This window comes from Carassius carassius, chromosome 27, assembly GCF_963082965.1.
Source record: "Carassius carassius chromosome 27, fCarCar2.1, whole genome shotgun sequence".
Taxonomy (NCBI): Eukaryota; Metazoa; Chordata; class Actinopteri; order Cypriniformes; family Cyprinidae; genus Carassius; species Carassius carassius.
Window position 1 is genome coordinate 15320811 of NC_081781.1, and position 20940 is coordinate 15341750.

The window sequence follows — 20940 nt, forward strand, 5'->3', positions numbered from 1 at the left end:
TTAAAACTTGATTCAACCTGACACGAGGAGCTTAATGGTTCTGTTCATTCAGTGGTTATCACCCAAATCAGAAATGTCCAAAATGGCAAATAACAGCCATTTATTTGGTGCCTGGTTGAAAAATGGCATAGTGCGGAGTAATAGCAGTGAGTGCTGTTATACAGACAGGGTCATTTTATATAAACAGGTTAGAAGAATGTCATATGAATAAACTGATAGGATGACGAAGAATTTTGATATACTGAGTCGATTTAAGGATCTTGTCAGACTCACCACTGGAATAGAGGCATAGCTGGTTTCTGGAGGAAATGTGAAAACTGTCGCTGTGGTGACGGGACTGCTTGGTGGAGGAGTAACAATGAGTCCTGCTGTGCAAATGTGAACCTAAAAAAAGACAAATAACAAGAAATGACAAGTTAATTAACCTTTCTTGAGCCGTTTCCACTCCTGGCAAGTGAAAGCAAGTTATGAGACGTATTATGAGAGAGAAATTCTGCTTAGTGATGACACAGAAAGCCATACAACCGAGATACATTTGGGCAGATAGCCACATACAGTACGTATGGCAAACTTTAATGCAATGAGACATCTTTTGAGCTACATGTCAGCCTACATTTGTTGTTCATGCCTGAAATCAATTCAGCTAAAGAACAACATTGACGGCCTTAAAACGTCATGACCAATGAGAACTTGCCTTTGGTAAGTCAAAATGACTTTTATTCTGGTCAGTTGGGAGTATATTAGTGAGCAAAATAATTAATGATTGGGTGCTACAGCCATTTAGATAAAGAGAAAAAACCAACACCGTTTTCAACGTTTGAAAGGTAGTGTAATAATCAACAAAATGAAAAGCTGCTCAACTGAAAAAGACTGTAAATTGCATTTCTTTACTTATTATAACAATAAGTAAAAAAGCTTAAAGACTGGATCTTTAGAATGGTTCAATACAGGACCGACTCATACAGTAAGTCAACTGTCAGCTAAACAAGTCATGTGCTTAATAAACTTTGTATAGCACATGTATAGTCACACAGGCTCTGTGTGATATGTACTTTTATTTCTCCCTGTCTGGAACGATCCTTCCTCTATCCTTCCTCAGTATCTAGCTATTTTCGTCTTCCTTTATGACTAACAAGAGGTCATAAATCAGGAATAAAAACTGGAGCTTTACTTTGTCAGAAAACATTAATAGCATGGACAGACCACCTAGGGCAATCAGGAGTGTGGGTGGTTATACTAAATCCATAGATGTTGGGATCACAGGGCTTCATAACAAAACTACAGAAATAAACACACTTTCAGGATAAACCAAACCTGTGAGAGACACTACAAACAAGCCAGAATCAAACAGAATTGTAGGTTCAAAGGGACGAGCTGTAGAAATGTTCTGTGTTGTGACTTTCAATAATTGGATCAGGTCCTGAGCGAGTGATGTGCTCTTTTTGAGTGAAAACACTTCACCTGTGCTTCAGCAAATCAGACACAACAGTCTTCAGACAGATAATCCAATAAAAAGAACCACACCTTACTTCTAATAGTGTCTAGAGAGGAGCTCAAAATAGTCCTCATCAGAAAATAGACATGGACATAATTATACAGAAATGATAGCATCCATAATTTACTTTTAAGTTCGAGTCAATTTCCTGTTCTCTCCTTCTCTTTGTGCCTAAGGGAAATGCAACTCTTCTGCATATTGTATGACTGTCCTGGGGTGGCATTTGTCATTAATGACATGACTTTTTTCAACATTCTTCACCTCAGGTCCAGACTTAGATCTGTACTTCTCACTTCATGACTTAAATGTCCCAAAGCCAATAAGCCCAAACAACAGGCTTCTCCAGCTTAGACTCATTACAGGTAATGAAAACATTAACAAACTGTAAGAACTGACACAGCTCTCCACACTAAATAAAGAAAGAGGGACTGTTGTGTGTGTATATGCAAAGAGTATTAAGACACTTAAAGTTGCAATGATACTAAAGTAGTGACAGATCTTTTTATCCATACTGTCACATATAACCAAGTGAAACAGATAATCGAAAAACATTTCTTTAGATTCTATCCATACAGGAGGGACTTGAGAGTTGGTTTTATCTAGCATTTCTATCCAAACGATTCAAGACCTTCAGCATACACCAGCAGAGAGACATGCAATTTTACTGGAAGACTGAGTTATGTTTAAAATTACAAGATTAACAATTAATATATTACAATTAATATATTTCGAAAATGGTATACATTTTCACTTCATGCCAACTTTAAGAAATTAACATTTCTCAGAACTTAAGCGGTTCAAACTTTTTTTTTGTGCCAAAAATTTTTTAACAGTATTTTTTTTACTGCATGAGCGTGCGTGTTAACCTGGGAGCTAAAATTGAATGTTTTCTCCACAGAGATTTCCGAAAGAGTAAGTGCTGGAGGAGTGTGTTGAAGTACACGTGTGTGTGTGTGTGTGTGTGTGTGTGTGTGTGTGTGTGTGTGTGTGTGTGTGTTTGTGTGTGTGTGTGTGTGTGTCTGTGCAAACAGCATATCCCCCTGCAACAGGCCTGCTCAGCTTCAGGGTACATCACCTCTCAAGTAGCACCCCACAGGTTTGATTGTACAAGGTTCTGAGTGAGTCAATGTGTGGGTTATAAACATACTGGAGGGTACACAAACTCTCACAAATGCTGTGTTATTCTTGTTGACACACCACTTCCTGCAGGTGAGAATGACATCAGCGATTGCTGATTGGATAAAATAAGCCAACAGCTGGATGATAGCACAGCACAGCACAGCTGCGTGCAGACCTTTCCACGCAGGGTTTTCACAACGCTGAAATCATGCACATTTCCTTTGCCAAATACTTTTTTTCTTACAAGAACTGTATTGTAATTCAACCCCCCAAATTCACACAAGATTAGTTCACACTAACAAAAACTCACAAAAATGAAAGCTTTACTTTAATGTAACTTTCTTTATTCTGTGGAAAATAAAAGAAGATATTGTGAGGAATGCTGGGAATCAAACAACAATAGCTCAGTCTATGTTTAATGTTCCACAGAAGAAAGAAAACCATACAGCATAAGAGTGTGTTTATAAAAAGATATTTGACAAATCTGGATATCAGGTATGTAATACTGTAAGTACTTCTGAATGGAAAAAAAAATCCACAGCACCACAATCCAAGACTTTCATTTTTGCTGACCCTTCAAAAGTGCTCAATTAATTTCTGGTATATTTTATTTGATAACTTCATTCCTACATCTGCCACTGTCAGTCTAGGGGTTTTGTAGGTCAATGTCTCATCAAACTGTGATTTATTTGTCAAGGGTGACTTTCAAACTTTTACTAATGTAAATTATAAAATACAAGTTGCAGCACTGAGATCTACATCAACAACAGGAACCTATTTCAACTTTGTTCTGTGATTTTTTTTTAAAGACAGAAACTTGGAAGGCATGTCTGAAAGCTAAAGAGAACATTGCTGCTGTCGTTTTCTGCCACTAGTGACAACCACAATGACCACTCAGCAAAACATTAAAACACAGACTAATGAAATGAAAGCTCCTGTTCGGTAATTAGAGACGCATCCCTGCTGTGTTTCATGAAGCAGAGGGGAAAAAAATCAGTCATGGCAAAAAGCGCCTATGGTTCTCTTTTTCATCACTTTAAACATCCTCATCTTTCCAAATGGCGACTTTCTCTCAGTCTTTCCTTTCTTTCCCTCAAACCAGAAATATATGAGAAAGCAATAAGTCTGTGGTTCTTATGTTCTAAATGTGTCACAAAAATTGTGTAAATCAATGCATAACTGCTGCCACACAGGAGGGGGATCACTTTACAGGCTCAAACAGGCTTTTATGAGATCTAGAGTGTCTGGATAATTATTAGCGCTAAAACGCCTAGATAGGAATGTTAAAAGGAGCGTGAGAGAGAAAACGTGGGCATAAAAGAGAGGGACAAAAAGGGAACGAGAATGAGAGTGTCTACAATCATAGTACTTGATGACAACAGATCTACTGTCATTGTGTTTTGCTATTGTTCGGTTGCCTGACAACATTACTGGTGAAAAACAAAGTCGGCAAGTATGATGGGGGGATAAATGAAACAATATGCTGCACTATGAAAAAAGTAAAGAAAAAATGGGACAAAAAAAAGAGCCCAATTATAGACTCATCAACAGACTGCAGATGATAAATATTCTGGTTACGTATGCAGGAAATGACTGGTCTCTTGTGTAAATATACTTTCTAGGTGTGAGTACAAAACACTGCTGGTTTCAAATTAACACAAAGACGAATTCTGTTGCTTGAGAATCTGTCTTATGTTCTTAAAGCGTTAACACATGTTCAATAAAGCCACCACACATGCTTCCTCATTCCATCTGCACCAACTATTCAATCTCATAAAACTCTGTATCGGGGTCAGCTTTCACAACACCCCATCTCAAACGCTCCTTTATGAACACAAAAATGGATCCAAGAGCACCCAGACAGGCCGAAACTAAGATGACAGAGGTAAAGAGAAACAGAGAAAAGTGTTCCAGTTAGCAGTGTGCTTCTTTTACTATCAAATTCACATACAAAGGAAGTCTAATACTGACACGAGAAGTGTGGAGATATCATTTAAATGAGAGAATTTCTTCTACTTCAGGTTGCTTCTTCGACAGTTTCAGGTCACAGCAATTAGGGGTGCAAGGCCTCTTTAAAACACTTCTCGTGTTTGTATACTGCCACAAACATTACCAGTTATGTGCCAAAAAGTGTACAAAATAAAACATGAACTAAGTCTCTTATACTAACCAGGACTGCATTTATTTGATTTGATATACAATTATTTTACATTTGAATACAATTTAAAATTGATTTCCTTCATTACAGAAATAAATGTAAATGTACTGTGGTTTAGAATAAGAGCCTGACACTCAGTGAGTCCTAAAATCTTTCAAACAAAACAAATAAAATAGAGTGTAAAGCAAAGGGGGAAAAGTCACATTCCTGGAAATTCCTTTGAGCCCCCTCCACACCAGAACATCTGCATGAAATGACATGTCTGTCTAGCGTCTCCATAGAGACCACACTGCTCTGCAGCCAGTGGAACAGCTGTGAGTGACTGTCATTCCAGGCCTGCTGCAGTAACCTCTGTGAGCGAGTGGAGGGGGGAGAGTTTGATGTGGTGGAGCACTGTCACGTACCAGTGGTCTCAAACGCTCGGACAGCATGTTGGACTGTGTGGAATGAGAGAGAGTAACTGCTGACAGAACAGGAGAGAACAGTGTGGACAAGCATCAGAGCTCTGGAGTTTGGGCAGAATGTCTGACACAATGCTCACTTTCCTTTCCCTTCAAGCTATCATTTTACAGTTGTTTGACGAATTTCAACATTAGGCATTAAACTACGGCACATTCCCTCATTTTCACTGTCCTCTAACCATTATTGTCAGCTGAATTGATCTTACTACAGCAACACACAAAAAGTGGACATACCACCTTCTTTGAATAGTACAACAAATTTGTGTTTCGAAATCACACAATCTGTTAATTTCTCATCACTCAGTATACAGTCTCTCAGTCACTACACTAACTTAATTTGAATAGGTCACGATCAAGCAACTGCCAAAGTCAGACTGGGTAAGACATTGAATATTCATGTTATACTTGTGATTATTATGGTGGAGATATAAAATAAAGCAAAATTATAAACACCTTTTTACTTTATATTGCACCATTAAGCTTGCTAAAGACATTTTCAGTTTATGTTCATTTACTGTAATTATAATTCTGTTTTTAGTTAGCCGTTATTAATATGCAGGACATTTAAATCATTTATAAATGATCATTGGCTTTTTACTTTCACTTTTTTTCGAGATTCGCGTTCACACATAGCCTTCTCTACTATTTCTTCTATACTATACTTCTCTAGTTCACAAGATTAGATGTTGGTCAGTGGTGGTCAGGATGTGCAAATCATTCACCATCATCCCATCATTTATCTCTTCTTACCTCTCTCTGTTTATGTGATAAGTGAAATTTTATGTACTGGCAACCGCTAGCAAGCATCTGACCATGTCCCTTTAGTGACTCCGTACAATGCATTATTCTTTTTCCCTGCCTTTCCGAATACGGATTCGCTATTCGGGCACATCCCTAAACAGCATTCACATTAGCCTATCAAAACAAACTTCTCCAAAATATATGAGAAAGCCTTGTTTTAGGTGATCATGTCACATATGCTTTGAGACTGGAATTCAAGATATCTCCAAGGAAAGGCATTCGTGGGAGTCCAATTTGAGCCTGACTTTCTTCTTTCTTCAGTCTATCTTTAAATACATATGTGCAGATCCCGCTGTACTGAGTGTGTTTGCGAGTGCATGTGAACTTATCAGGCTGTGTAACCATGGCCACAGCTGAGAAGAAGCTCATCCTCAGTGAGAAATGATGTCCATACCACCACTCAGTATGAAAACTAATCTATATATAACATGGAGAGAGAAAAAGGGGATGAGGAACAGAACGTTTAGAGGTCAGCCACCATTAAGCGGAAATAATCATCATCTTCCTCTCCTTATGGATGATCTGTTTCCCCATCACCAAATCTCTCTAACATCACAAAGCTGCATGGTGTGCTCTGATATGCTGCATGAGTGTCAATCCATTCATCATCTCTCACCTGTGAAGGTGCGCTGGAGGACAGGCCTCCGCTGAGCTCTCCGATCCGGGCCGCTGCTGTGGGGTTGGAGGAGCTGATCAGAACCGGGCCGCTGATCTCCATGGAGTGTCTCTGTGGTGGAGGGGCCAAGCAGGGTTTATGGGACATAGTCAGAGAGGTGAAAGAGTGTCGCTTCTTACTGTTCTTCTTCTCTCCAGTGGCTTTCTGAGTGCCGTTAGCCTGGGGGCCTGAGGAAGAGGAGGACGGCCCTTCACTAGAGTCTCCTCCACCTTCAGATGGCTTGTCCAGTTCTATAAGCTGTCGTGCAGCACTGTTAAACTGAAAGTGGAAGAGAGTTTACACCTCATACTATTACTACTTTATCTAATTTTAGACTTTTAGAAATGTTGCAAGGCAGATTCGAACCCACAATGCCAATTTGAGCACTCAGTATGCACTTATCTGCTAGGTCACGATGAGGATTGATTAAATTCTGCTCTAGATGCTGAATACAGGTGTAGAGGGTTTAGGCGCAGTCTTACAATGGATTCATTTATTCACATGTTATTTGATTTGTTAAAGTATTAATAAATTAAACAATATGAGATACTCTGGCAAGAACACTAGCAAAGTACACGGACAAGAAATTAGACACCATGCTCAAAAAAAGATAATGCCTGATTCCATTTCCAAGTCACTCTTTGAAACCATATACATTTATGGTTGCAGAAGGTGACATGGGAACAGAAAAACTTACCCCCCCCCCCCCCGTTACTCTCTTTCAAGTACCTGAGTGAATGTCACTTTTGATGTCACCGCTACCAGAGATTACTTTCTCAAAAGCATTCACTTGGAAAAAGTCTGGTTTAGTGAAAATTGCCAAGGCTTTTGTGCAAGCTCAAAGCCTCCGCCCCTCTCCTCCCTCGTTCTCTCGCTCTGCGTGAGAGAGATGCTATTCAAGCAGCACCATTCTGACAGAAGCTATTTTTGAATGTCTTTTGATGGTTATTTTTTTCCCACAGGTTAGACACGTGGCTGGTGGAGAGCTCACGCTGGCTCTGCGAGGGTTCATAAAGGTTTTTGCCTATGTTTATGGGAGGAGGGACACGAGGTGTTGTGAGATGTGAGCTGCTGCAACACGTGTAGTTGGCTATGATGATTGTACCTATGCTTGCTTGAGGTTAAGTGATTCAAGAGAGCAGTGTTTAAAGACAAGGCTGTTCATGTTTTGAGATTTGTATCAGAAAATTTTTTTAAAAGCTGATGAGGTTTTAATGCAACTCAAATAATTTGCAACAATAAGATGGATCTTTGAGATCTTAAAGAGATGTGCTTTTCAACAAGAACAGAAAAAAAGACATGGTTGGGGTGAAAGACCGGCAAAATGAACAGAATGTGACAACAAAAATAGCAACACATGATAGTAAACTTTTAAAAGGTTTCCAGTAAAAATCTAAATCTAAAACATTACACTTAAAAACAAAAGGGAACAATGACAGTTTTAAATGCACTGATATGACTCACCTCTACATATGATATAGGGAAGATGCCAATCTTATCTCCCAGCATGCCTTCTGCCCAGTTCTCATCCACACGACGAATCACAGTAAGAATATCATCCTGAGGGCAGACAGAAAAAAGCAGGTTGCTTGTTATTCAGCCAAAAGCCCTCACAGCAAGTTGTTAAAAAGTTTATAAAAAATAGTGCAACTCCAAGGCATCAATGAAAGCCAGGCATTTTATTTTTTTAATCAAAATCTTTCCAAAACACAAATGGCTCGAGGGAATCAACACTTAGGTTGCAAGCAGAAGAAAATGTTTTTCCATTTTCCAATTTCTCCAACATTAAAACAGTGCTGTTAGCTCATCCCAAAACTATTCACCTCCACATCTTTCCAAACCTGTATTATTTTCATTTAAAGTGAAACATACAAAAAAAGAAATTAAGCTTCTTTTTCCATGCCAATTAGGCGCCCATGGGGTGGTGGATGTAAAAACAGCTGCAAAAAAAATTCGTAGTTTATGACACCCAGTGCATTAAATGTTATCATTTGTTTTTTAACTTGGAAATGGAAGGTGTGTCTGAATGAGTAAAGATGATGGCCGAAGTCTGTACAGCGAGTAGATTTGTAGCACCTTTGAAAATGGCAAGCAGTCCTTGTCAGCCTCCTTGTCTTTCAGCTCAAAGTCATACAGGGCCTTGCATTGAGGGGGCGGCTGTGGGAGAGGTTTGATGACCTGGACAAAGTTGGTGGGGAAGAATCCATGGACTCCGCCCATCTCTCCATGGTACCAGTTTTCATCCACCTGCCGGCGCAAGATGATGATGTCACCCTTGCTGAACTTGAGATCTCCGGGTTCTTTGCCATCATAGTTGTATAAAGCCTTGGCACAAGGTAGCTGAGGAACTCCCTGCAGGAAAGAGAAAAAGAAGTGCAGGATTACTAAAAGTGGGATCCCAGGGTTTCCAAAGCAACTTGGATTCATGGATAATGCAAGATCAGCACTCAAAAGCACATTCATTTTTCAAACTCATAGGACAGGCAAAGGGTGACCGTGATGACCACAGCCAGCTTTCATAGAGCGTGACCACGAGTGGAGTGGAGGAGGGTGTTAAGTGTAAAGTGAAGGCAGAGATTCTATAATAAACCCCTTGCTGCAAGGTTTTTTAAAGCCTATACACTGCTATCTTTGGAGCCTATCACATACTATCCATAATATGGACATCTGCAAAATGAAAAGAAACAAACAACCATATATATTACAGAACACTACCACATAAGATCACTGCTAGCTTTTGTGCTGCATATGAGCAATCAGTCTGTCTGGCTTGTCTTTCAGCCTGACCTTGTTGGCTTGTCTCTCTGTTTGACTCTGCCGAGCTGCTTTTTCTGTCTGTCTTGCACCATCTGTGTTGCTTAACTTACTGACTGCCTCCTTGTCTGACAATCCCAAAATGCCCTGGGATATGCCAATGGATTCACAATGTTTTGGGGCAAGCCCATTTATCAATGTGCGTGAAGTTTTATGGTGCAGAACCAGTCGTCTGGAACTGGTCAAAGCTCCTTTCAGGCCTGACAATGATCCACAGCCAGAGAGAGGGAGGAGGCAGCAGACGCAGTACTGCTGAACTGAATGAACCCTTTTCAGGCAAACTGTTCAAGAGAGGGGCCCTCTGTCCAAGAAACCCCCCCCCCCCCAACACCAAGCATAAAGCCCCATGGGCTTCCTCCACTGTAGCATGCATCTCCTGAGCACAGTGAGGAGAATGATAATCACAAAAAATGACAAAGAGAATCAGAATATCATTATATAGACTAGAAGGTATTAAAAAAGGAAGGAAGGAAAGAAGACAGATGGGCGGTGGTGTGGACAGATAGGCAGGTAGGTAGGAATAAATTAAGAGAGGAAGAATAGAAGGAATGTACTTAGAAAGCAAGGAGGGTGGCTAGGTAGATAGACAGAAAGGAAGCAAAGAAGGAAAGAAGGTGAGTAGGCAGACAGGTAGAGCAGAGAATTCAGTAGGTAGGTAGTAAGTAAATAAAGAAAGAAGGTGGGTAGGCAGATTGGATAGAGTAGGTAGGTAAGTAAGAATTAAGTAAAAGAGAGGAAGGAATGTGGAAAGGAATGAATATGGTTAGGTAGGTAGGCATGAGGGAAGGTAGGTAAGGAGACAGAAACAGAGAACATTTGTTATGTAGGCAGGCTGGAAGAAAGTCGAAAAGGAAAAGAGACCGATAGGTAAGAAGGAAGTAAGGAAGATAGAAGTAATGTGGTTGGGTAGATATGCAGCAATAAGGGGTTAAGTTTCTTGCTCAGGGACACATTGGTGTCTCACAGTGGATTCGAACCCGGGTCTCTCACACCAAAGGCATGTGTCTTATACAGTGCGCCATCAACACCCCATTTCACTTCCTTCCAGGCAGCCTGGAAGGAAGTGAAAAGGAAGATGGTGGGTGGCTAGGCAGAGAGGTAGACAGGTGAGAAGGAAGCAAGCAAGAAAGGAGGTGGTTAGGTGCTTTAGGTAGGTAGATAAGAAGGAAGTTGGTTAGGCAGGTAGACAGGAAGGAACCGGTAGGCAGATAAGTATGTAGGTAAGTAGTAAGGATGGAAGGAAGCAAGGAGGGAAGAAAGGAAGGAAGGAAAGAAAAGCAGATAGCATGTAGGTGGGCAGGAATGAGGGAACAAAGGAAGGAATGTAAGTGTGTAGGTAAAAAGGTACTTATGAAGAAAGAAAAACAGGCAGGAAAGTAGGCAGGAAGAAAGGATGAATGAAAGAAAGCATGGGAAACCGAAGAGAGAGAGATTGATGTGGTACTGTTCAGTCCAGAGGAGGATCAGACAGTGACTAAGCAGCACTCACCGCAGAGAGGACAGACGGCCAGCCAAACACTGAGACAACTAACTAGAGGGCAAACTGACCTTTCAGAAACCACATCCCTTTCTCAAACTTAAAAACAAACCAAAAAGGAAATAAAGATTAACTTAAGAATTGTTATTTGCTCACAATTCTATGTAATTTGGACCGACAGCTTTATTTGATGTAAGGCAATTCTGTGCCCAAGTCAATGGGCTTGAACAACTGAAAAATCAAAGCTCCATTCGTCTGTGCACCTCTGTGCTGTTTTCATCCCCCCTTCTGTGGGCCTCTCTCAGGCAGCTGTCAGCAGATCTGCAGATTTATCCACTTTGCTCAGCTTAGAACATGAAACAGACAGAAAGTGAGAGAAGAGGAAATACATGAAAGTACAAGGGGATAAGATTGGAGGATAAGAAACAAACAAAAAAAGAATAAAAGGACAAAAAAAGAAAAGGAGAAAAAAAAGTTTGATCAAATGAAAGTTAGGACGACCAGTGTGTGTGTGTGTGTGTTTTCATTCTAAGCCTTCCGTGTGAAAACGAAGGGCGCTAAAGATCGCTTGAACTGGACCGACATGAAAGAACCACATTCAGGCTTTTATCCAGGCCAAACAGAGCACTGAAGGTGTGCGTGTGTATGCTTGCCCATTTGTTAAGGTTACATGAACCTCACTGGTTCTATAAAAAAAAAGTGAGGCCACTTGTTGCCTTTGAGGCTTTCCAATCTCAAGACTCATCTTGCTCCAAGAACTCTTTCATGGGACAGGAGGGATAAACACCAGTCTGTCTCCCCGAAGATCTAAAGAGTAAGACTGGATGAACCTGGATCAAAACTGCACAATATTACACACTAATGCAAGACAGCTCTGAACGTCCAACAGACCTGAAATCACTCACTGCTGTGCAACTGCTTTAAACTTGTCTTTCTGGAGGGAAAAAACAACAACACCTTTATGTTGTTAAAACGCTCCCCAGTGTTGAAGCAAATGAGATCATAATGTAAACAAGATACCTAAAAATACCTAGTAACAAAATAAAAACCTCTGGTGGCTTTCAGAGTCTCCACTGCATGCATGCTGATCTATTCTCTCTAATTTTCAATTACAACTAATTTATAATTTTGTAGATTCTTTCCAGTGCCTTACAGTATATAGTGTAATTATCACCAACATGCAGCGAAAAGGAAAGACTCATTAATGCAACAGTTTCTCAAATAAGTTGTAATTTTGCATTATAGTAAAGACCTGTTCGCATCTTGGATAGTTCACCAAAAAGTCCTTTACTCACCCTCATGTTGTTCCAAACCTACAAGAATTTCTTCCTTCTGTTGACCAAAAAAGAAGAGTTGCTGGTAGCCACTGATTTCCATTGTATGGGGGGAAAAGTATTATGGAGGTTTATGGCTATCAGCAACCTTCAAAATATATTTTTTTGTGTTCAACAGAAAAAAGAAACACACAGGTTTGGAACAACATGAGGGTGAGTAAATGGCAGTAAAAAAAAATTTTTTTTTTTTGGTGAACTATACCTTTGAGTTTAGTGACTGAAATTAATCTTTTACTAAGAACCAAAATTGAAATTTTTATTTAGCCAAAAACTGACAAAAATTTCAGTTCAATTCTGTTTTACGTTCACAGGTGATGAAAAAAGTTGTAGTACACCTTGAATTGAATCCTGAATCAAAACTCCTTAAAATCATGAAGTGCAAATGTAATTCCCACCTCTTCTTGTCATGGTTAAATGTCTTGTTTAAGGGCACATTGGTAAATAGTAAAAATATTGGTAGTGATACATTTCATAAAAACGGAGAACAAAAAAACTAAATAAAAAAATGGATTGGCTCTTAGATTTCTTCACACAATTCGGCTGGCAGCGATGTTTGAGGTTTCTTAGCAGAGTGGAACCTTCCCATAATCTGTCAAAGCATGACAGCTAGACGTGCCTAACACAGCACTAATGAGAAATGTGTAATACAATACTAATGAGCTCTCACAGTCACAAGCCATCAATCACTATTAAGGCTCTAATATCCACAAACATCCCTAACCATCTCTAAATCACTGTTAGAGGCAAACTAATGTCATATCATACAGCCTTTTAGCTCACTCAAAGTAGACTCTTTCCAATCACCCCGTTCATTTATCATCTTTTCAATTCACACCCATCTCATCTGTGACCCATCACTGTCTAGATCATGATTTGGAAAGATTGACAGGGCTCCAGACTAAAGAAACGACTAGGGAGCAACTAAAAATTGAACAGTCAGGAGTCAAATAAACATTTTTGCTTCATAAATATATGAAAATGTCTCATGACAAAGAAACATTTTAGTATTCTGACAACAATTTAAAGGGATAGTTCACCCCCCCCAAAAAAGAAAATTATGTCATTAATTACTCACCCTCATGTCATTCCAAACCCATAAACTCATTCATCTTCAGAACACAAATTACGATATTGAATTTTATAATCTGAGAGCTTTCAGACCCTGCATAGGTAGCAACACAACTGACATGTTCAAGGCCCAGAAAAGTGGTAAGGACATTGTTAAAATAGTCCATATTCAACCTTACTTTTATAAATCTACAAGAATATTTTTTGTGTGCAAAGAAAATAAAAATAATGACTTTATTCAACTTCTTCACTTTCACAGAAGAATGCACACACATGCATCTTGGTACTACACGCGTCAAAGACAGACAGGGAAGAGAAGAAATTGCTTAATAAAGATAATTTTGTTTTCTTCACGCACAAAAAAGTGTTATTGAAGCTTCATAAAATTAAGGTTGAACCACTTATGACACATGGACTATTTTATTGATATCCTTACTACCTTTCTTCGCTTTGAACATGTCAGTTGCGTTGCTGTCTATGAAGGGTTAGAAAACTCTCGGATTTCATCAAACATATCTTAATTTGTTCCGAAGATGAACGAAGGTATTACGATTTTGGAACGACATGAGGGTGAGTAATTAATGACAGAATGGTTTTTGGGTGAACTATCGCTTTAAGTAACACAAACCTTTAGTGAACAATTTTCAATTGAACAATTTAATTTTTATTGCATTTAGTACAAATTAGCTCAAGTACCATCAATTATTTACTATAGTGTTAAAATTGTGTTGTGGCTGAAAAATGACTTTAACAATCAATATTAAACATAGTAACTGTTCTGAACAATTTACTGATCTGGTAATTAATGAGTGAGTTTGATAATCTTTGTGAATCTTTATGACTGACTGATTAACAAGAACAGGTTAACACTAATTATTCACTTGTGAATTGGACATCATGGCTCATGCTGTTCATTGTTGTAAGTTTTTTTTATTTTAGTCAGTCTGCAGCTCTTGATAATTTATTAAAATAGTGCTAAGAGTCAACGCTAAACGCAAATTACAATGAGAAAGTCATTAAAAAAAGGTTACGCCAGCTGGGGTGCAATAGGAAACAGACACTCCTCACATTAAGTGAACGAATCAGGACGTGTTTGGAGTACGCAAAGGGTGCATTAAAAGGCTCTCAGTGCATGGAAGGGCAGTGCAATGCTTCCCTAATGGTTTTTAGAAAAGCTGTTATAGGAGTTGGGGTGGGTCAGGCAGGAGACTTTCCGACCCCCATCTACAATAATTTAGCTTAAGAAATACTCCAAGACACAGAGAGATGACAGGAAAAAGAGGACAACTCCCAAGAGGCACAAGCAATCAACCCCATCAGAGAGTAGTGCTTACATCGTATCCCTAACACACCATTCACCAAATGGACATGACGTAGGTCTACTGACAGGAGTTTGTGTGCGTGTAGCAGCCATGTTGTTTTCATTACATCTATATTAACTGAAATGGGCTGCTAATGGCTCCGTTTATGACCACTGGGAAATGACCTGACCTGTTCCTCATCTGTGTCCTCTGCTAAAAATGGATTCCCACCTACAGCTGCTGCTGAAGCCTCATACTTCTTACTGCGAGAGTAACGGGCCTCCCTGCTGAAGCTTTAGTAGATAATTACTTTGTAAAGGATGTTAGATCAGGTCTGGAGGATGCTGAGAGGGCATTTATGACCAAGGAAAGGAGGGAATTGATGCAATCGATGTCGGGCTGAGATCTGAATAACAAAACATCAGGTTTGGCCAGGCAGTGGGAACAGATATTTGTCTTCTGCAGTGATTTGAAACCAATAAAAAGCAAAGACTTATCAGACTGCAGCAAGATCTTGATGAGGAAAAGAAAGAACAGTGTTTATGTTAGATCAGAGAGAGAGAGAGAGAGAGAAGGAGGGAGGGTGGAAGAACAGTTAGATAGCTAATCAGGTTATAGACGTACTTGCTGTCCTGTCTTTCTACATTCAACCCTTGACCTTTATATCCAGCAAATGAGCAGTGTGCTCCCATGGTCAAAAGTGGAACGGGGTAGTTAAGGTTTCCATAGCAACATCTGCAGAAGATCCACAGTTCTTTCTGTCACCCTCACAGCAGAACACAGAACTGAGAGGTGGGGAGGTAGTGAGACGCAGGCGTTTCATGGCAGGATGCAAGAAAACAACACTTGATTTGACACACACTGAGAGGGAGAGAGGGAAAAAGGGAAAACACTTAAATAATGTTATCTAAAAGCTTAATCCCCATTACAAAACAGATAAAAACTAAACTTTTAACTTTAAACCATTAAATGGTTCAGTGAAGAAGGGGTAGGGGAAAAAAATTATACAGCATAGTATGAAGGTTACTTGGCTATTTTTAACTTTCCTTTTTTGAGTGGTTTATTATATACAGGTGTGAAAATTTCAGGTTCCTAACTGGTCCCAATTAGATACTCAACCCGAAAGTGAGGGTATTAATATATATATAGCCTATATATATTAGGGCTGAAACGATTCCTCGAGTAACTCGATTACAAAAAATGATGGAGGCAAATTCCTCTGCCTCGAAGCCTGTTTTAATTTATTTTAAATCTCACGTCAGGTTCTTTCGCATTGATTTTTTTTAATGTGACACAACGCGTTTATGTCACCCACAAAGCGGAAGGAGACACAAGCACTGCGTACACAATCGCATACTGCAAGGAGTCAGCACAGCAGTGTTTTGATTTGAGGGCGCGGGCAAACGTAAAGGAACGTCGTGGTGTGTGTCCATTGCAAGATAGAGCTGGCACACTACAACTAGGGCCCTATTATTTCCGCGATGCAGAAAACGCGGAGGGAATCGCGAAATCCAGTCATAAAAACGGAATTTACAGTTTAACGTGGAATGGCACGGAATTTTTAATCGAAAATAGGTCATTGCACTTAAATCAAATCACGATATGGACTAATATCTGTAAATATTAAGCCAGAACAGTCTATTTAAATATGAATCCTGCATGTTCTGCGTGTCTCTGTTAATGAATGCAGCAGAGGTGCAAGTTCCTTTATCACACAAACTGAAGCGCGCTTGACGCTCTGGTGATTTCAGCGTCTTTCCTCTCACTCAATAAAGACGTGAACACATGAGGAGCATCTCCAGAACTGCTCTGACAGTCACTTCATGAGCATTTGACCATTTTATTGGAGTAAAACTGGCGTCACATCACATACACAGAGCTGTAAAGGTACGTCAACCCGTCAAAATAAAAGTCCAGTTAAAGACTATTGTTCAGCAGAATGTACATAGCCTACTACTAAAAAAAAAAAAAAAAAAAAAAAAAAAAAAAACTTTTTTTTTTTAAGGTTTAATCACACAGCATTTCTTCCATGTTTCATTTTTAATAGTAAATTAAAGAAAAGTTAAGTTAATTTTCAATAATTAAAAGATAAATTAAATTAATGTTTTATGTGTTTAATGTGCATCTCAGAAAATGCTTTATTTAAAACCCCAACTGAATGGCACTTAATGCACTTAATTCATCTGTCAATTTTATTGTCATTGTTCACAGTACAAGTACAGACAGAGAAACAATGGGTAATAATTAAATGTTTATTTTTGATGTATGCATTGCATTCTATACATTTAAAAAATAAAAAAATATTTTTTTTCTAAAAAAGGAAACTTAGTTGTTAGTTTTAAGAGACCCAGGAGTCTTATTTTCTCTTGCATAATTAATATTGCACTTTTATTAAGCAAAAACACATTTTATCCGATTACTCAATTAATCGATGGAATTTTTGGTAGAATACTCGATTACTAAAATATTCGATAGCTACAGCCCTAATATATATATATATATATATATATATATATATATATATATATATATATATATATTGCACTATAGTTCAGGTGTTCGGAGACCGTTCCATAGTTTAATGTGATGTACAGATGAATATTTAAGTCACTGAATACAAGTTCAAGTAAACACTTCTCTCCACTGCGTCATAGTCATAACACTATGAATTGTTTTTCATGAACACAGTAACTGAAATTTAAAACTGTTAAAAGAAAAGGCTTAATAAACGATCGCACAGATATAATTCACTACGCATAGAAATCATCTTCCCCATTTGCTTTGAACTTCTCTATGCGGCTTGTTGCTTCAAGAGCATCATTCTGCGCACGGGATGCACATATGCACTTTGTGCCGCTCTGGATTGGAGCAATTTCAATAGAGCAATAATGTGTAAAATATTTGGAATATTATATGTTTTGAATATTATATGGTCAAGTAAATGTGTTCTAGAGATCGTGTTTGTTCCAGGGAGCTCAAACTATCCTGAGTTGAGATAAGGTGTCCATAAATGTCTGTAAAAGATTCAAAATTTGTTGTGGCCCACGAGACAGAAGTAATAATAAAAAAATTAAATGGTGGTTTTGGGTAATTTTATATATATATATATATATATATATATATATATATATATATATATATATATATATATATATATATATATATATTGTCACGGAAGGAGCACAAGACAGACACAGTAGGCGTGGCGTCAGGCCTCGGAGAGGCTTTTGTTAACAGAAATCAAATGAAACAAGGGATAAAAGGTGGCCAAAGGGGAAGAGTGTCCAAAGCAACAGGGAATCTGGTGTCCTCGTCGTGCTGCGGGGTTCGTGTGGGTCGGGCAGTGTTCGTGGAGGACGGGTCCAGGTAAGGGTTGGAGTCCGGCGGCCGCACGTGCTCCCCTCCTCGGTCCGGGGCGCGAGGGGCGGCGGCTTCCTCTAGCGACCGCATCTCTCTCGTTGGCCGCGGCGCTGGTAGGGGATGGACGGCCCGGCATCCTGGCCCGTCGGCCGTGCAAACAGGTGCAGTTCCAATCCGGATCGCGGGTCCGGCAGCACACATCTCCAGTGGCGCGGGAGTCCCTCACCGCACCCTTCCTGGACCCACGAGGACACCAGTGTGCATGCACGGGGAAGAGACCGGTCTCCCGAGGAGAGGCGCGTTGGGCTTTTAAACAGCGGCGGTGATGAGGCTCCATTTCCTTCAGGTGTGCCCCATCACACGCCGCCAGCCCTGACTCTTCCAGCGCCCCTCCTCTCACACACCCACTCCAGTCGGGAGCCTGGTGAAGGGCGGCGATGTAGGACGGGGTGCCGGTGACAATTAAGGAGGAGGCAGCTGACTCGTCACAATATATATATATATATACATATACATATACACAGTACAGACCAAAAGTTTGGACACACCTTCTCATTCAAAGAGTTTTCTTTATTTTCATGACTATGAAAATTGTAGAGTCACACTGAAGGCATCAAAACTATGAATTAACACATGTGGAATTATATATGGAATTATATACATAACAAAAAAGTGTGAAACAACTGAAAATATGTCATATTCTAGGTTCTTCAAAGTAGCCACCTTTTGCTTTGATTACTGCTTTGCACACTCTTGGCATTCTCTTGATGAGCTTCAAGAGGTGGTCACCTGAAATGCTCTTCCAACAGTCTTGAAGGAGTTCCCCGAGAGATGCTTAGCACTTGTTGGCCCTTTTGCCTTCACTCTCCGGTCCAGCTCACCCCTAAACCATCTCGATTGGGTTCAGGTCCGGTGACTGTGGAGGCCAGGTCATCTGGCACAGCACCCCATCACTCTCCTTCTTGGTCAAATAGCCCTTGATGCCTTCAGTGTGACTCTACAATTTTCATAGTCATGAAAATAAAGAAAACTCTTTGAATGAGAAGGTGTGTCCAAACTTTTGGTCTGTACTGTATATTATATATATATATATATATATATATATATATATATAATAAAATAGGACATTTGTAAATAGTCAAAGACACCAACTTTATTCATTTTTGAAGATGTAGATTAATGCAACAGTTACATAACAATTGAATAAATCAGTGCTTATCTTACAATTAAAATGTTTAATATTTATTTTTAGTTTACTTTATTTACATTTTTATTTTTCAGTTCACAAAATGATAACCGATTCCTTTTTATATTTAGGCTAAGTGCTACTCCCAGTCATCCATAGTTTTACACTGCCTTTCAACCCTTTAGAGAGAGACACAAAACACATAAATGCAATCTTGTCAACAACCTTGTTATTTTTATTTTATAGGATGCTGGAAAGAATTGATTGCTTAAATTTACAGACATCACATTTTATCGTGACACAGCATGAATGCCTGTGAGATATTATCCCAACACCAATAAACCACAGAACAGCGGAAGAGAGAATCACAAAAACAGGAGGCAAAGTGAAGCTCACGGCTAGCTGTCTGGACCCCATATGTGCATCTGGACCACAATCAAAGAATATTGTGCTCCCTCTCCATTTACCTTCTACCTTCGTTAGGGTCATCCAGTAATACACTTGTGTCTATTTAAGCCATGTGACCATCCAACCTCATTACAACCCACACCTGTTCCACAGACAGCGACCTCCATTAAACCTCTGCATTTCACCTTGCCACGGGGAACCAAACTACAAGTTAGGGTGTCAGGGGAGCCACTGCCATTACAGCTCGATTGAATCAATCTGCCACAGACCGGTGTGCAAAGTCTCACGGGAGTTGGTGTTCTTTCATAAGATCAAAGCTGCCGAGCCTAAATGTGTGGACAAATGAACCATGAAGCAGGCATGTGTAAAGCTAAATGTCAAAAACTAGAAGCAGGGGCCTATTTAAGAGGAGAAGAAAAGTCTTTCGTTGAGTAAAACACTAAACATGTGGGAGTACAGCAGAGACGTTGCTGAGGCAAGACTTTTCTGTAAGCTACAGATTAGTCTTTAAAAAGAAACTGTTTAAATATGGAGGGGGTCTGGGCTTCATAGTGGAATTATGGGAAAGGAGCATGTGGTTTTCATGAAGGATGTGTGTAACTCTGTGTATGTGTAACTCACTGGAAAAATAAAGCAAATTTGTGCTGTTATTTTGTAAGTGGCCACTTTTTCTCTCACTGTGTGTGTGTGTGTGTGTGTGTGTACACTTGCCTGACCTCACTTACTACAGTGAAGACAGGTGGTTTGGGGTGTGCTGAGGGTCACAGATTGTATATCTTAACACGGCATGGGTGGAAAAACACAACTCTCAATCTCCAGGCCTGGGAGAAAAAGGCCACACAGACAGGCAAGAACTTATTTACCATTCAGTTTTTTTATTCATCTACCTGATTACATAAGCAGGTTCTTACGAACCAGAAGGGACTATGTCAGAGAGCACTCAGAGGAAAAACACAAGGGTTTGCTAAAGTAGGACTTCATCATGCAGAAAATTTGAGACAATTTTTAACTTTTGCTGCAGTGCACTCAGAGGAAATCATTGATCAATGGCAAATTCAGACAGGCAGGTTCAGTGCCTTTAGAAATCCACATTACAATATTCCCCACTTGATTTCAAATGAACCCATTTACATTTAAAAGTCCATTTACAACCTTAAAGGATCATGTTTTTAAAGAATTCAAAAAATTCATTTGTTTTTAAAGAATTTAATAATTTTATTCAGCAAGGATGCATTAAACTTATCAAAAGTAACTCTACAGACAAAAGTTTATATTTCAAATACTTTTCTTAAACTTTCTATTC

At 39.4% G+C, this 20940-nt stretch overlaps 1 protein-coding gene across 1 annotated transcript in view; it reads right to left on the minus strand.

Annotated features, from left to right (window-relative positions):
- The window catches only part of LOC132106858 (E3 ubiquitin-protein ligase SH3RF1-like), a 59954-nt gene that overhangs the window by 10252 nt on the left and 28762 nt on the right, over positions 1–20940 (minus strand). Inside the window, exons 3-6 of the mRNA XM_059512913.1 lie at positions 8766–9041; positions 8154–8249; positions 6651–6968; positions 274–384 (exon numbers count right to left, since the gene is read on the minus strand). Of these exons, the coding sequence (XP_059368896.1) occupies positions 274–384; positions 6651–6968; positions 8154–8249; positions 8766–9041 (801 nt within the window). The remainder of the gene's footprint in view (positions 1–273; positions 385–6650; positions 6969–8153; positions 8250–8765; positions 9042–20940) is intronic.